The sequence below is a fragment of the Bos taurus genome, chromosome 9 (assembly GCF_002263795.3).
Source record: "Bos taurus isolate L1 Dominette 01449 registration number 42190680 breed Hereford chromosome 9, ARS-UCD2.0, whole genome shotgun sequence".
Lineage (NCBI taxonomy): Eukaryota > Metazoa > Chordata > Mammalia > Artiodactyla > Bovidae > Bos > Bos taurus.
Window position 1 is genome coordinate 102,788,497 of NC_037336.1, and position 17,669 is coordinate 102,806,165.

A 17,669-nucleotide genomic window follows, 5' to 3' on the forward strand; every position below is an offset into this window, starting at 1 on the left:
GAAAAAAGAGCAGCATGACTCGGCCTCTGCTTGCACTCACTGCACTCACTTCCAGGTAAAGGTGATTGAGAGAGAAATTACGAACCACGCAGCTGCATTTATGCAGTCCAAAATATTGTACATGAAATAAAGAGATTTACTGCAGACTGAAGGCAGGAGGAGAAGGGGACAACAGATAGGATGAGATGGCTGGATGGCATCACCGACTCGATGGCCATGAGTTTGAGTAAACTCTGGGAGTTGGTGGACAGGGAAGCCTGGCGTGCTGCCATCCATGGGGTCGCAAAGAGTCGGACACAACTGAGCGACTGAACTGAAAATTCACATAGGTTAGCAATTTGTAGATTGTGTTAGTCTTCAGGCAAGAGTGGGTTTAATCCACTGTTCGGCGTCTCCTTTCTAGAGGAACAGGTGCGGCAATCCCGGTCTCTCACAACCTTGGAGGCAGCAGATGGCGGCTCTCGCTTCTGACCCCCACCCTGCAGGTCAGATGTGCTCATGTCACTCTGGGAAATCGCACAAAACTAGACTTCCCGGAAAATTTGTGTGATAAATTCTTAAAAGTTTGGGAGAAGCCAGACTTCCAAAACTTGAGGAGTTAAAACTGTGAGCAGGGCAGTAGTTGCTTGCAGTGGGATGAACACGTGTGCAGGCACACACAGCTCCCCAGAGGGGCGCACGCAGCTCCTCAGATGCACACACAGCTCCCCAGAGGCGCACACAGCTCCCAGATGCAAACACAGCTCCCCAGAGGGATGCACACAGCTCCCCAGAGGGACCCACAGAGCTCCTCAGAGACGCACACACTCCCCAGAGGGGCCCAAAGGCCAGAGAGAGGGTGCTTACTTCCTCTTCATGTCATTCCTCACCTGTGTTAGTTCCATAGGCATTTGAAATGATAAACCAGCCAGATGAAGCTTTTAAGACCGCTCGGTGCTGGATGCTTTAAAGCCCGACTGATGGCTGTCACTGTCCCCTGACCCTTCACCCCACCTTGTCACCCGGTCAGCAGTGGACCCTCAGCCCTGCTTTCCCTGACCCACAGCCCCCCGTCCTCACCTGCTGGGCAACGCGCAGACCTCATTTGGGCATCGGTGTTGGCTGACACGGGCCAGCGCTGTGTACTGCGTACACCACCACCCACTGAGGACATCGCCACCCCGCCTTCCCTGTCTTGGTGTTGGCTTTCCTTTCGAGGGCCATCCTGAGTGTGCTGGGTCACGGGAGAGAAGCAGATGCCAGTTACCACGTGGAGTGGAGTTTCCCAGCGTGGTCGAGGTCTCAGCCCCGAAAATGTTTCCATCTGTATTTGCAAGAAAAAGGGAAAGGATGAAACAGTCAAGTTGCTGAAGTCAGTAATTTCTACACCAAAAACGTCTACTTTTTAAAAGAAAGATGTCTTATAGGGCAGAAAGCATTCATTTTAAGAGTTAACAAGTCAAATAGTTTTTAAGGCATCAGCTATGAACCAGGTTCCCTGGGGCCACGCGGCGCCTGGAGTCTGGGAGCAGCGGCCAGCAGCTCGCTGCTGAGGAGCTCGCTAGGCCCGGGCACTGAGGCTGGGATGGGGCCGCCCACTCACGCGGGTCAGGCCGGGATTAGAACCCGAGTGTCTGCACAGGACTCCAACAGGGTGCCAAGTATTTTCCTTGGATTTCACAGATAAGTGAAATCAACTGAGCGTTTCCAAGCCAAGCAGGATGCTGGATTTTGCCTTGAACGTGTAAATAAATGGTTGCAGCCCTTCTGCTTCCAACTTGGAGAAGGGCCGTCTGGTTCCCCCCACCACACACACACACAAGCGTCTCTTTACCGGGCTGCCAGGTCTCCGTGGAAGGCCCTGGTGCGCGGCCGTCCCTGCCCTGAGCCCCCCTACCCGAGCCCTCCGGGCCTGCTCCACGTCCTGCGTGTGGATGCAAATACACAGGGACTCTGAGTCCCGTCGCAGAGCCCGCCGGCCGCGGTTTCCCCAGCATGAGGTTTACGGGCGCTGGGGGCCGTGCCAGGCCCTGCGGGCAGAAGGAGGGGAGGTGAGCTGCCATGGGGGAGGCCGGGCCCCCTCGGGTGGGCACCCGCTGTCTCCACGTGAGCGACCCACTGAGCTGGGCCTGGGGCTCGGGAGGCTGCTGGCCATGGCCCGTGGTCTGCAGGCAGGACGCGGAGCTCTGCGGTGGTCGCTGCGGCCCGCGGCCCGAGGGGGCGAGCGTAAGGGAGGCTGCTCTGGGCTTCCTGGGAAACCTGACGGCCAGGGGCCGGGCTCCCTTTGTCCCCCAGCTCTGAGGCTCCTCGGGAGGCCCCGTCCATTGCACAGTACGGCTGGCACTTCTCATATAACCAGAAACCACTTCTCAATCGTGCGTGCTCTGATTTTTTCTTTCGGATTTCTTCTCATTTTTACAAACATCATGGAGGATGAGCAGGCCTGGGACCCCTGTGTTTCCAGGAGGAGGTGTCCTCTCAGGAGAGCTGGGGAAAGCCGGGGGGTGAGGTGCAGGCAGGAGGTGAAGGCGGCCCTTGCCCCCTCTCCATCCTCGGTCTATCAGCCTTCGACGCCGCCTGACCCTGACATATTGTCGTTGTCGTCCAGTTGCTAAGTAGCGTCCGACTCTGCAATCCCATGGACTGCAGCGCGCCAGGCTTCCCTGTCCCTCACCATCTCCCGGAGTTCGCTCAAACTCACGTCCATTGAGTCGATGATGCCATCTAGCCATCTCACCCTCTGTGTGGGGATTATTTTCCCAGGATGCTGGCCACAGTGGGTGCTGCCCGGCCCTATTTGTTCGCACACGTATTCAGAGGTGGTGCCCCCATTTCTGTTTGATGAGGGGTTGTCCTGGAACCAGCAGCTGCAGGACCCAGAGTGTGAGGCCCCGGGTCTGTCTCCCCGTCATGCCAGATGAGGACGTGGACCCGTGCGCCGGGGTCTGCTGGATCTGAGGGCTGCTCCAGGCCTCCATCCAGGTCTAAACACGGGCTTGTGGAGGAAGCTCAGCTCTGTCGTCGACGTGCCCATCGCAGGTTGACGTCGCGTGTGTGATTCTCAGTTGATCAGATTAAAGCTCGTGTCCTCGTCCACACAGCGTGGGCGGGAATCGTCTCGGGAGCAGTAGCTCCCTCTCTTGGCGCCTAAACCATCTTGTCCTTTTCTTTACTCCCGTGAAGTTTGGTGTGTTTGCAAATACACATGAAAGGTATTCTTTGGTTGGACTGAAGTGACCTCTCAGCTGCAAAATATAATCCTGAGCAGAAAGATACCTGCACTTCAAAGTCTGTAATTTACACCATGGTTAAAAAAATAATGCTATAGCAGCATTGACCTAATATTTCTTGGTTTAGAAGTAGATTAAACTTTCAGTGTGAACTGCTCTGTGCGTTAAAGCCTTCTCAATCTTTTAGATGTGATTAGTCTTGTGTTTCATGATGAATATATCTCATTTTCCGATTAAAAACCTTTACCTCATTTGGGGGATATGATTAAATTGGCAGCAAATGTAACCGGGGTTGATCCCCACTGAAGTCATACCACACGAAAGGCCGGCATCATTCGTCCTTAGAGCTGTCCGGCCCCCAACAGTGTCCTCAATTTGGCCTTCCCGACACTGGCCCACATCCCTCTCTGGTGTCTGCAGGCCAGCGGGGTGTGGGAATTCCCGGGGAGGCTGGGGCTGGGGTGGGCCGTGCACACCCTTTGGGACACCCCTGCCTTCCCCAGCGGTGCAGCCAGCCTGGAGCTCAGGCCTGCTTGCTGTCCTCTGTCCTCTCGGAAGTCAGCAGGCTGCTCTGGGGGAGCTCAGCGCTATGCCGAGGGCGCTGCCCGTCCTGGAGCGGGCGATGTCCCCACATTAGATGACCGTCCCAGGCATGCTGTGCCAAGGGCACTGTCTGTCCTGGAGCGGGTAAAGTCCAGCCGCCAGTCGGCTGCTTCCTCCCCAGGGAATGCTTAATGTGATATTTTATTTTTTCCTTGGAAAGTAACGTTCTCCCTGGGGGTTTCCCCTATAGATCACAATCTACTTTGCTAATTGTATTCATAGGGGACAACACAGCTCTTTTTTCACCCTCCCCTGACCCTTAGGGATTCGCATCTGTTTTCTGATATGTGTATTTAACGAAGTGGAAACCAGCGTAAATGGATTCCTGCTACAGGCAATTAACATGTGCTTGAATAATAATAACAAAAACTCAAGTGTCAAAAGGAGGTTTGTGAAACCCCAGCTCTCCGACTGTGTAAACACGCGGGTCTTGAGTGACTTGGCTGCTGCACACAGCATGCCATCCGATCCGTGTGGAGGTTTCCTCCTGCTTCTCGGAGTCCAGGAGAGACGTGCCCAGCTTCGTCTTCCTCCCAAAATGCTGAGGGTGCAGGGGGCTTAGGGACAGTTCAGTGACGTCTTGTAGGTGAAGAGTGTTGTGGAATGTCAAGCTTCAGGTGAACTCCACGGCAGAGTTACCCGAAGGCCGCGAGCCTCAGGTTCATCTGACCAGACACCAGCGTGTCCTCCCTCCGCTGTGTGGGCCTGGGGTGGTCCCCAGCCTCGGGGCTTCCTGCGTAACAGGGCGGTGATGCCACCCGCCCGGGGCTGCTGCTTTGGGGACCAGTGAGATGGTAATGCCCAGGAATCTGTTAGTGTCACAAATTATTCAAGAAATCTTAGAGACTGTAGTTTTCAGAAGCTGAGGTTTAAAACCAACATGTGTGGGCTGCGGCGTACTCGCAGGTGTTCAGATGAAGTCACTGATGCACACGGCATCAGTGTGCGTCACCACTGTGTCAGTGACACCCCGATTTCTGAACCCTAAACCAGCCTTCTCTCCGTTACAGGGAAACCCGCTGTGCTCCGTGAGTTCTGGGAAACAAACGGTGTCTGTGCTTGTTTTTTTTCCAGGTTGTCCTGGTGCCAAAAAGCGCGAGTTTCTGACGAGCGTGCTGGACGCGCTGTCCACGGACATGGTCCACGCGGTCTCCGATCCCTCCTCCCCCGGCAGGTGTGCTGCCCTTGACCTCAGAGCAGGGGGCTAGGACGGAGCCTGGAGGGCAGAGTCCAGCCACTGCAGTCTCGGGCATCGGCTTGGTGGGCACAGCAGGGCCCGGAGCGGAGCAGACGCCTCCCCAAGCGTGAGGTCCTCGCTCGTGTGTGGAGGAGGTCTGCTTAGCAGGTTTTCCTGTAATGCAATCAGATCCTCCCGTGAGGATGTTGCCGGCATGGGACCAGGCCGAGACCCTGGGGTTTCCCCAGGCTCCATCAGGCGGGGGGCACGGATGCTGGGCAGGGGAGAGTGGGGCATGGGAGAACCCGGCCCAGAGGGCTCCCTGCTTCAGAATGAATGGCGTTTCAGAGCTAGTGACTGGATTTTATAAATACTTTCAATTAAATTGTTTGATTTAAAATTCTCAAAATAGGATTTCCTTATTAAAATATATATGACATAACATTCGCCCTCTCAGCCCTTTCCAGGGCTGTGATTCAGGGGTGTTAATTGTGTTATCACTGTTCAGAGTCTGACTTCTGAACCTCAGGGGGCTTGCCCTTAGTGCCCGGCAGACACGCTTGGTTCTGGGGCTGAGGCTTTGAGCTCCGCTTCCTGAGATGCTGTCGAGTCCCCGAAGCTGACCTGTGTCTGTGGGTGACTGTCCGCCCACAGGAGGGTTATGTCCAGTGTTTAATGGACACGGTGTCTCAAGCATTGGCTCTCCCCTGTTAATTAGCGATCATCAGTCTCTTTATCTTAAAGCACACTTTCTGATTGGGAATCTCACTGTCTGTATTTTCTTAGAGCACTGGCCTTCCTCCCCTCCTCCCCAAACCTTGATTATTCCATCTCTTCTAGCTGATCTAAGATTTTGGTCCCCTTGGCTCAAAGTCCTCCTCTCTCTGTCTCTCTCTGTCTCTGCTTAAGAGTCAGAATGGAGAATAATAAAGGGAAGGGCTATGAATCTGATATAAAGTTAAACTGTACGGAACCACCCAAAGTTCAAATTGACATCTTATATTTTCAGAAAGATTGCTCTTCTCTGTAAGACTACAGTTGAAAGCAGTAAATGAATTTCCATCCTAGAAGGTCCTCTGAGAGTTTGAGAAACAGTCAATAGTCTCAGAAAGCCCTAATACCTGGGAATGTCTGGTATCTGACTCCCTCTTGACACTCATGGGAACACAGAGATTGACAGCCGGCCAAGGAAGCAAGGACCAGGGTTAGCAGCTGCCGGCATCTTCCGCTTAGTGAGGAACCCTGTCGTAACATCGGGGTTTCCAAGATCAGCCTTAAACGCAGAACTTCTGGAAGAGTTTTTAATTTAAATCTTAAAATACCAAACTTTCTTTTTCAATCCAGGGTAAGATGTCTGGTTACCACTTTAGGACACATGTGAATTTTCACCTTTTAGTTTACCTGTGACATCAATAGCCTGCCCGGGAACACAGAGGAGTAGAAAGCCTCACGGTGCAGGTAGTGGAGATGGGCATCCTGTGACCGGCGTGGTGGCCCATGGGCTTGGTCCTGAGACCTGCCAACGCCTGCTATGCGACCGGCCGGTCCAAACTCACTGTGCCGTGTGCAAGTTTGAAACCAGCTTGAAAATGTTTGCCCGATCTCTTTTTCTAAGTTTCTTTTTAAAATCATTATTATATTGAAGGGTAAAGCCAGGCAGCCTTATGCCTCAGGAAAGAGAGGGTGACAAGCAGGTCCTTCCATCGGGGAAAGTCAGAGCCGGGCGGGGGTGCCTTTCTGGACAGACCAGGACCAGGGCGGGCGTCCTGACCACCCACGTGTCTTCCAGGCTCTCGGAACCTGACCCCAGCCACACGCTGGAGGAGCGAGTAGTCCACTGGTATTTCAAACTGCTGGATAAAAACAACAGTGGGGACATCGGCAAAAAGGAAATCAAGCCCTTCAAGAGATTTCTTCGGAAGAAGTCCAAACCCAAGAAATGCGTGAAGAAGTTTGTGGAGTACTGCGATGTGAATAACGACAAGTCCATCTCCCTGCAAGAGCTGATGGGCTGCCTGGGCGCGACCAGAGAGGAGGTCAAGGCGGACACGAGGAAGCGCCACAGTAAGCCTTTCTCCCCACTTGCAGCCACTCCCGCCCACTGTCCACGCCTCTGCTAGAGTTAAGACAGAGGGACGGTCCCAACAGTCTGAGGGTGGGGGCAAGTGTGATGTGCGGTCTTACTGTAGGTCCCCTGCCCATGGAAACGCTGGCAGACGGTCGGCGAGTGGTCAGAGGGGAGCCGGCTTGGAAAGGGGAGAGCTCGGAGGTGTCTGGAGACGCATCTTAACTCTTCTGTCCTCGGGAGGGGAGGGGAGCCTGCCTCCCCAAGTGACCGCCTTCTGATGCTGAAGAGCAAAGTGGGGACCCCTGGGAGCCATTTGGGGACCCCATGCATGGCCCCCGACCAAACCTTTAGCCTGATTATTAGCAGCTCAATAATTCCTGTTTCCAAACAGTCATCTCCACGGTTGAAACAGAGTTTCAGCTGTGCTGCCAGTTGGGCGAGTCTCTCCCCGGAACCCGAGCGCTGTTCCATGGCGCTGGGCCACCAGCCAACACCTTGGTCTCTGGTGCCGGGTGGGGTCCACAGGGCCTCTCCCGCCGCTGCTGTCTTACGATCCCATCTTCCTGTTGCCGAACTTGCAGCACATTTGAAACGCGAAGCAAGTCTGAGGGCAGAGTCTGGAGCATCAGCAGATGGTGGTCTGCTCGCTGCCCTGTATTTGTAGCTCAACTGGGACGGGAAAGCCCTGGACCCTGTGGTGGTGGTTTAGTTGCTAAGTAGGGTTCGACTCTTGCGACCCCGTGGACTGTAGCCCGCCAGGCTCCTCTGTCCATGGGATTCTCCAGGCAAGAATACTGCAGTGGGTCGCCATGCCCTCCTCCGGGGGATCTTCCTGACCCAGGCATCAAACCCAGGTCTTCTGCCTTGCAGGCAGATTCTTTACTGACTCAGCTATGAGGAAAGACGGCCCCTGACCTCCCCCAAATAAACTAATGTGGTAAAAATGCCAATTTGTTAAAAAATGAGCATTGGCGATTTGGATAAAAAGTTAGCTGATTTTGCAGCTCTTTTCTGTTTCTTTTTTTGCTGAATTTCTCTTAGTTTTTTCCTACTGTTAGTTTTTTTCAATTTTATTATTGTTTGTTTTTTCCTATCTTTGTCATTTGAAATAGGGAAAAGTCAAAGAAACATAAATATTCAGGAGGGATTATTTCTAAAAACCCAAGTTGTTACCAGTTTCTCTCTCTTTTTTTGCTCTCTACTTAACAATGCATTTTTTTATTCTAAAAAATATGAGAAATCAAATAAAGAACATAAATAACATGTGATCTTTTATTTTGGGACAAAAATCAGACCAGATCTATAGCTTTACAACCACTATTTCTGTTCATATATACATACAGTCCGTGAGGTCATGACTTAGCCACTGAACCACAACAAACACATACATATTTACGCACTATGATTTTCACTACAAAATGGGATCATAATATATATACTTAATCACATTTATTTTTACTTTAAGCAATTAAACAAGATTTTTGCATTTAAATTTTTGCAACTAAGACATTATTGGGAGCATGATCTCAATTTTTGCTATTACAAAAAATTAAAAAACGAGAAAATATCCTGAAAAATATTGAGAAAAGATATAACATAGAAAAAATATTTTCCAAGGGTTCAGGAAAAAACTCACAAAAGATGACATTATGTCTTCATGGTCCTCTAAAATGACAATTGTACAGAAAATCAGCAATTAGGAAATGCTCATTTTTGACCAAATTACGTTTTTCACCCAAGTTGCCAAGCTGGCTACATTCTCTCAGGCATATTGCCTTACAGCCACATCACCACGCACAGGGTCGCCTGTAAGTGATCGGTATATCTGATGCCAGGACATCACCCTCCCCCCCACCCCCAGCCCATCCATCGCTAAGCTTCGCATTGGGAGCTGGGAGGTACACGGTCCTTTTCTCACTGAAAATTATTTTCACTTATGGGAACAGCTTCATATTTATTTTAATGACGTGTTCTGTTTCATTCAAATTAACTAGCAGTATATTTTTTTGCCCTTTATGTATTTTAAAAAAGTCCTTCATGGAATTTTTCCCTACTGTCTTGAGTGGAATATTTCACCCAGGGTCATTAATGAAATTTATATTCTTTTCATCTATAGAGCAAGGTTCTAGACATGTAGAAATGTCACCTTTTCTTGCTGTACCTTAACTTTAATCTGTGGCTACCTCCAATGATCGGTAGACTATTTACCATAAAAGAAACCAAGAAAAATCTGGCAATTGTTCAGCCCAGTTGGTTGGAATAGATTCAAAGTATCAATTTAATATTCTCTAAATTTGGACCAACAGCCCAACACCTGCTTTCTCTGTAGAGTCGTCATCACAGGCCAAACAGAATGGAGAGTGGCAACAGCCGTGACCAAATCCTTCAATCATCCAAGCCTACGAGTGAAAGATACAGTCCGCTTAGCTACGACTTACTCAGTGCTTTTGCAATTTGCTCAGTGCATCTGTGTTTCAACCATCATGCTCTGTTTCTGTTTGCTTCAATACAACAAGGGAAGAGATTTGAGCCTGGAATGATTTTGCTCTTTAGTTTATTAATTGAATGAATGGACACTGACAATTAATCAAGGTGTTTGGGGTTAGGGGTGCTGCCCTCCACCTACTGACTCATTCCAAAGATATTTACCTGCTGCTCCCTGCTCGAAGCCTTGGCAAAATCACAGTAAATGAGACAGGCAAAAATCATGTACCTCTAAAGCTTACATTTTAGGGTGGAAAGAAAAGTGAAATAAATAGGAACAATGCACTGTAATGGGTGCTGCTTGCTAAGGAGGTGATGGGGGAGACTGGAATTCCAGGCGGAGGTTTCAGGCAGGAAAGTGTCTCCACAGGTGGGGTCCCGGTCCCTGTCCTGAGACAGGCTCGAGCCAAGAGGTGGAGCCAAGCGGGATTTGGAAATAGTTATTTTGAGCCAAGCCAGTTAAATGATTCTCGTGACTTAAATATAAGACCCAAAGCTTTCCAAGCATCGGCATTCTGTGCTGGACTCCCCGCTGCCGGGATCGCCTCTCCCTGGTGGAGCTTGAGAAACGGAAGAAGGCACTCTCCACGGCGAGTGGGCACGCCTGTGGGATTTGGGGCAAAATGGAACAGTCTTCTGAAGTTGGACTAGAGTGTCTGTATTGGTGGAAAGTGTTTATACACTGGCTTGTGTGGTCCGTTATTTATGCCCCATGCTGAGCATGCGTGGAAAGCCTGTTTTCTCAAAGTTTGCTCGTGGATGACTCTTTCCTATAGTGATGTGGCTCTCTTCCTGGGAGAGTCTACTTAACCTCTTACTAATGAAGTACATTTGGTTTCTAATCTCTCTCTCTCTCTCTTTTTTCCCCGCTAGCCCCTAGAGGTAATGCTGAAAGCACTTCTAATAGACAGGTGAGTATGTTTACACTGTAGTTAAACTTGCTGCTTTAGTTGAGGTAATAACAACGAAGTTCTGCTCATTTAGAAAGTGAAGCACCTTCCAAGAAAGAAACAAATGCAGACCTTCATTTTTCACCGAGTGCCGCCTCCGAAGGGACTGTCAGCGTCCCGCCCTGTGCTCAAAAACATGCGCTGCCTCGGCCTGAAATAAGCTCTGTTCCAGGCAGAGCCTCGCTCCTGAGCTTTTTCCCTGGAAAAGGAATCCAGAGCAGCCTCCCCAGCTCTTTCTAAGGTATTTATTGCTGCAAACCGTGATCCTGGGTGAGGCCCTGAGGACATGCCTGTGAGGCCTCAGAGAGCCCGGCAAGATTCTGTCAGAAATCACCAACTTGCTGAATTATCAACGTCAAGATTTTTGCCCTAATTATTTGTTTTTACTACTTGAAATTTCAATTATTTAGTATCTTGAGAAAGATTTCTGAGTCCCCCTGTTTTGTGGGAATATGTATATATACATACATATTACACAGTTCTCCAGGATTTGCAGCTGTAATTTGTTTCTTATGTTTGGTGAAGGAGACTGCAGGGACGGGGACCTTCGTTTTTCACCAAGCACCGCCTCCGAGGGGACTCGCAGCGCCGTGCTCTGTTCGCGCACAGCCCCCCTCTGCTCTTCTGAGGCTGGGTCTCTAGAGATGACTGTGCCATCCCAGCCACAGCCCTCTCAAGCCTAGACTCTCTTCCAGAAGATAAACAGGAGCGGCTCCTTCCTCCTCCCTCGAAGCCAGGGCCACACCCTCCTTTCTTCAGGCGGCTGGCCAATTTGTTGTGCGTTTTGTCTTCGCCTCTTTGATGTCAGGCCTCGGTTTCCTAAGACAAGCCCCTGTGTTTGTGGTGGGTTTGAAGTGGAGACCTCCAGCACACACCTAGGGTGTAACTTAAAACCACTTCATTAGGAAAGATGTGTGACACGGTTGGTCTTTGTTGAGCAAGTGTTTATGGTTTCAACTTTTTAAATCCCAGCGCAAATCACTTGTGCTTTAGAACAGGGCTGGTCTGAAAGCAATTACCTGGCTGAGTTCCCAAGGCTTCCACAGGACTTTTTTCCTAAGATAACAACGGTGACGGGCACACATGCGCTGCCTCAGTCTGAAATAAACTCTGTTCCAGGCACAGGCCTCACTCCTGAGCCTTTTCCCTGGAAAAGGAATCCGGAGCAGTCTCCCCAGCTCTTTCTGTGGCGTTTATCACTGCAAACCATGATCCTGGGTGAGGCCCTGCTGCAGCTGGCATTTATTAAAATGACTGAAGACCATGCAGACTTCTTGAAGGAATCAAGAGTCCAACCACCAAAGTCTTTCAAAAATGGATAACCAAACACAAGAATAGGAAATAAAGGGCATCTCAGAGGATGCATGAAGCTCATATTTAATAAAAAAACAGAAAGTGACCGGCTTTTCCAGGTGTCTTCTGCAGTTTCCATCACAGTTCCTTGGCGGTCAGAAGCCTGCCGTCCAGCGATGTGGGTGTAGGTTAGAACATTGGTGCCAGTTCTCCTCCAGCAAATCTGATCAGTTTTATTCTCTGATTAAATGTGCTGATGGCTTATCTTTCTCCACAACTAACTACAATAGAATGTCTTGTTTCCTTAATGTGGGAGACGCAGTATCTCTTCTTGCCGCCTGTTCATATATTTAGCAGGGGGATAAAAGCCAACCCAGAAGTCTCCTCAATATTTAAATGTCATTATTTTAAATAGAACTGACTTGTATTGGTTGGAATGGGTCTATGTGGAAAAATAAGCCAAGAAGGCTGCACATTGCTTCTTCTTTTCATTCTGTGTGATTTTTAATGGGCAGAGTGCAGAATTCCAGGAACTTAGCAAGCAAACTTTTCAGTTGCATTTCTTCTTAGAAATGGAATAATGAATGGAAAGGATGAAAAGAAAATTGTTAAAAAGCAGCCATGCCTTTATAAAATCTGAAGCATAAATTAGATTGTTAAAAATACATTTGCATGATAACTGCATGGTGATTGGCGATTCTGCAGAATGTTTAATATATTGAAGCTACTTACAGTATGTGAAATAAATGCTAACTTCCTCTACTGATATATTTTTTTCTTATATTTCTGAACATTGAATGAAAGAAAAGCGCTAGAAGTTAAGGAGCACTCAAAATACTTTTATTTTTTTAAGTTGATTCTTATATCCCAAGTGGGGTTTCCCTGGTGGGTCAGTCAGTGGTAAAGAATCTGCCTGCCAGTGCAGGAAACATAGGTTCGACTCCTGGGTCAGGAAGATACTCTGCAGAAGGGAATGGCAACCCCCTCCAGTATCCTTGCCTGGGAAATCCCATGCACAGAGGAGCCTGGGGGGCTACAGTCCATAGAGCCACGAAAGAGTCGGACACGACTGAGCGACTAAACAGCTACAGCAGTCCGCGGTGAAGTCCGTCCTCTTTTCACTTCTGTGTAAAATGTTGCTTTTCCCTTTGTTCTTGTCAGCTGGATTTATTTCATTCCTGGAAGGCAAGCCTTCATTTTCAGAAATGAGTGCTTCAAATGTCTTAATACATCTCTTTTTTTTGTCTTTTTTTTTTCAGCCAAGGAAGCAAGGATAGATGACTCCACAACAGGTCCTAGACACGTGGCCAACTCCCTCACCAAAAAGCAATTAAAAAAAACAAAACAAACACATAGTATTTGCACTTTGTACTTTAACTGTAAATTCACTTTGTAGAAATGAGATATTTAAATAGATGGCTTTAATCTGTGAAAATGGAAGGGCTGGCTTCAGAAAATTAATCACATACAATGTATGTGTCCTTCTTTGACCTTCAGAATCTGTAGCTAGTGGAGATGTGTTTTGAGTGGATTTGAGCTTGACTTCTTCATCCTACACACGTTAGCCGACAGAAGCCTTGGCTGAGGTGCCCTGGCTCCAACCTGTGCCTCCTCCTGACCGGCACTATCATGAGTAGTCCTGCCAGGTTGGCTGTGTCAGGGGCCTACTGTCCTGGCGGCATCGCTGAATCCATGCTGGAAGCTCCACGGCCCCGTAGACGTTTGTAGTCGCCTGCTGACCCCGTCCTGGCTTTGTTCGTTTCTTGGGATTCTGTGTTAGCTTGTTGGTTTTCCTTCCCGAGTTCCTGCTCATGCAATGAGTTATCCAACCACTCGCGCAGCGTTCACCGGTAGTGCCCTGCTAGGAGAGGAGATATTTCAAACTCTTCTTGATATGCCTGTTTTTCCATTGCGAGCTTCTGTTTGAGTTTTGCCTTGGGCTCAGATTAACCATGCTGTAAATGCTAGAGAATTCTGACTGCCTTCCTGAGGCAGCGTGGAGGGGCCCAACGTTCAGAAAAGTAAATTTAATCACGATCTGACCCAGCCAGCCAAACATGCTTGTCAGCCTTCTTCTCCTCTTACATCTGGCCCCTGTCCACCCGTCCGTGGTCTACCCCGGGGCTCCTGGGAAGGGAAAACTGCCACCTGAGCAAGTTGTGAGCGGCCTCCTTAAAGAAGGCATGGCCAGGTGAGGCTGTGCCGGGCACTGGTCCTGGCAGCTGGGGACAAAGGCCTGTGGATGCCCGCTTCCCTTCTTCTTTCCTGAAGGACTGGCCACTGGGAAATTCACCCAAGTGGGGCTGGACAGGGATGGGGGCAGCTGAAGGCCCCACGGGGGCAGCGGGGCTGGGCCTCGGGCCAGCTGGCTGCCCCCGTCAGGGCTGGAGCCCCGCCTCCGTGATGTGCCCACGGGCCCCCCGGAGTGGAGTGACAGGCTGTGACGCTGCCTCAGCTCGAGCTTTAGGTTTGGAAAAAAAATCTCCCTGGCCCCAGATCCCCCAACACACAGCCTATCGATCTGTCTCGACAGTTGTCACGAAGACGTTCCTGCAGCGTCTCGTTTAAATTGCGGGAAAGTCAAAGTGGAACCTTGGAGCCTAAAAACCAGCCCCCATGTGTGTCACCATTGTTTAAGAAACAGTTATGATCCTAAATTTATTGGATAATCTTTTATATTTCTGAACTTTGAATTTAATCATTTTTCTTAGATTAAAATAAAATATGCTATCAAAACCGTAGTCAGCCTCTTGTTTCATTCTAGAGGTGTCTACCGTAGGGAGGCAAGACAGGGATGCTGGGCTGGGGGAGGTGGACCCTGGTGCTGCCCCTCTGGCTGTGGGATTCGGGGTAAGAGCCTCTGGGGGCTTCAGTCTCCTGCTGTCAAACAAGATGACAAGTGGCGACCTGCACCCTGGTGAAGGCACAGGTGTCCATGTGTGAAGGGTGCAGGCTGGTGCAAAGGGCACACGCGTTCATCCTCGTGATGGGAAGCGGCCGTCCACTCACGAGGGCTGGAGGACTTCCTGTGCTTCCGGATGCTGGGTGGACCACAGAAGAGACAGAAATGTTCTTGTCATGGTTAGAGCTAATGCTGCTCACATCACAGCTCCAGAAACCCTGGCAGACCGTTGGCCCCCAGCCCCAGTCTCCCGTCCTCGGTTAGACTCTCTGTGGCTCCTGCTGCAGTGGGGGCTGCTCCCCTCGGTTCTGCTGAGGTGTAACTGACACGCAGGGCCGTGAAGGGCAAGATGCCCGGCATGATGACGCCCCTTCCGTATGGCGTGATTATGTCCCTTCCGTACGGCATGAAACGCCTGTCACAGTAAGTTTACAGAGCGTCCAGTCTCTCACACAGGTACCAAAAAAAGGTTGCTTTTTCCCCCGAGTGATGAAAACTTTCAAGATCTACTTTCTGAGTAGTTTTCAAATACACCAATCAGCCGCGTTAACTGGTCCGTCACGGTGCGGCCCGCACAGCAGCCTCTTGGCTGGCCATGCTTCCTCTAGGGCTCTCTGTCCCTTCCTAGTAAATCTCCCCTCAGCCGCTCTATTTCTTTCTCTGCTAAGAAAAGCATCGTCTTTGTAAAACTCAACCTTAGCATTTCAATTGTGCAATCAAGTTGCTACTGGAAAGGAGTTAAGAGGAAGCTGCCAGGAAGCACTCCTTGAAGGGGTGGCATTTGGACTGGTTCTGGAGCAGGTAGGAGAGGACGAGTGTCCAAGGAGGCTCAGAGCCTGAACAAAGGCACATAGGCTGGAGGGACGACAGAGCCATGGAGGCCGTGGGCCCACACGCCAGGGCTGGAGCAGATGGTTCTTATTGCTAGCTATTAAGACTTTAAATGAAAACAGGAATCGTTTCCCTTACGTACCTGGCACAGCTGTTTCTAGTGATAGATGCCTCCCTCCCCCAAGGCCCTCCCCTCCTTCTCATGTTGAAAAATGCTCTCCTGCCTCCTTGTCAAAAATCTCCAAGTGGAAGATTATTTAGAAGTGCACTGACCAACTCATAAATCACGCCCATGAAAGTCATAACCGGAATTTTCTAAAGTTATCAAGATGGAAGGTGTCAGCTTTTTTGTAACCCATGTGCAGAAATGACTGACATCATCATAGGCTGCCAAATGGACGCTAGACCATGCAAACAACAGAGCCGGGCCAGACAGAAAGTGAGGGGGAGAGAGTAAGAGGCCCGTGGGTGGTGGTGACGGTGGCGGTGAAAATGGTGGTAAGGAGGAGGACGATGGTGCTGCTGCTGGTGGTGATGATAATGGTGATGGTGATCATGGTGATGGTGATGGTGGTGATGGTGATGGTGGTGATGGTGATCGTGGTGGTCAGGGTGATGATGGTGCTGACAGTGATGGTGATCATGGTGATGGTGATGGTTATGATGATGGTAATCATGGTGATCAGGGTGACCGTGATGGTGATGATGGTGGTGATGGTGATGGTGGTGATGGTGATGGTGGTGGTGGTGATGGTGGTGATGCTTCTGATGGTGATGATAATGGTGATGGTGGTCACAGGGATGATGGTGCTGGCAGTGACGATGATGGTTATGATGATGGTGATGATGGTGATCAGGGTGACCATGATGGTGATGATGGTGGTGATGGTGATGATGGTGGTGATGGTGATGGTGGTGGTGGTGATGGTGGTGGTGGTGATGGTGGTGATGCTTCTGATGGTGATGATAATGGTGATGGTGGTCACAGGGATGATGGTGCCGGCAGTGACGATGATGGTTATGATGATGGTGATGATGGTGATCAGGGTGACCGTGACGGTGATGATGCTGATGATGGTTATGATGATGGTGGTGGTGGTGATGGTGATGGTGGTGATGATGGTTATTATGATTGTGGTGATGGTGGTGATGATAATGGTGGTGGTGATGATAATGGTGATTGTGATCATGGTGATCATGATGGTTATGATGATGGTGATGATGGTGATGGTGGTGGTGATGCTGCTGATGGTGATGATAATGGTGATGGTGGTCCCAGGGATGATGGTGCTGGCAGTGATGGTGATGGTTATGATGATGGTGATGATGGTGATCAGGGTGACCGTGATGGTGATGATGCTGATGATGGTTATGGTGATGGTGGTGGTGGTGATGGTGATGGTGGTGATGATGGTTATTATGATGGTGGTGATGGTGGTGATGATAATGGTGATGGTGATCATGGTGATCAGGGTGACCGTGATGGTGATGATGGTGGTGATGGTGATGGTGGTGGTGGTGATGGTGATGGTGGTGATGGTGATGGTTATGATGATGGTGATGATGGTGATCAGGGTGACCGTGATGGTGATGATGGTGATGATGGTTATGATGATGGTGGTGGTGGTGATGGTGATGATAATGGTGATGGTGATCATGATGGTTATGATGATGGTGATGATGGTGATGGTGGTGGTGATGCTGCTGATGGTGATGATAATGATGATGGTGGTCCCAGGGATGATGGTGCTGGCAGTGACGGTGATGGTTATGATGATGGTGATGATGGTGATCAGGGCGAAGGTGATGGTGATGATGGTTATGATGGTGGTGGCGATGGTTTTCTCCCTAATACCATATACTACCACAGAGGCTTGGAGAAGGAAATGGCGGCCCACTTCAGTATTCTTGCCTGGAAAATCCCATGGACAGAGGAGCTGGCAGGCTACAGCTTAAAGGTCGCAAAGAGTCAGATAAAACTGAGTGACCTGAGCACAGCACATACCACAGGGGCCAAAATTTGTAAAGCATTTTCGATTACTTAGATGCTTAGGCATTTTTGTATTTCTTCACTCTAAAAAGCTGTATGAGCTACTTTTTTACTACAAAGCTGTAAACAAACCACCCAAAACTCCACAGTCTCTCCCACCCT

At 49.8% G+C, this 17,669-nt stretch overlaps 1 protein-coding gene across 3 annotated transcripts in view; it reads left to right on the top strand.

Moving 5' to 3' along the window:
* The window catches only part of SMOC2 (SPARC related modular calcium binding 2), a 157,827-nt gene extending 143,302 nt beyond the window's left edge, over positions 1 to 14,525 (top strand). The window contains 4 exon segments of one of the 3 annotated variants that reach the window (NM_001098134.1): positions 4,887 to 4,986; positions 6,779 to 7,053; positions 10,415 to 10,452; positions 13,044 to 14,520. In NM_001098134.1, coding sequence (NP_001091603.1) covers positions 4,887 to 4,986; positions 6,779 to 7,053; positions 10,415 to 10,452; positions 13,044 to 13,061 — 431 coding nt within the window. In that variant the 3' untranslated portion in view covers positions 13,062 to 14,520. 3 annotated transcript variants of the gene reach the window in all.
* Positions 14,526 to 17,669: the final 3,144 nt, after the last annotated feature.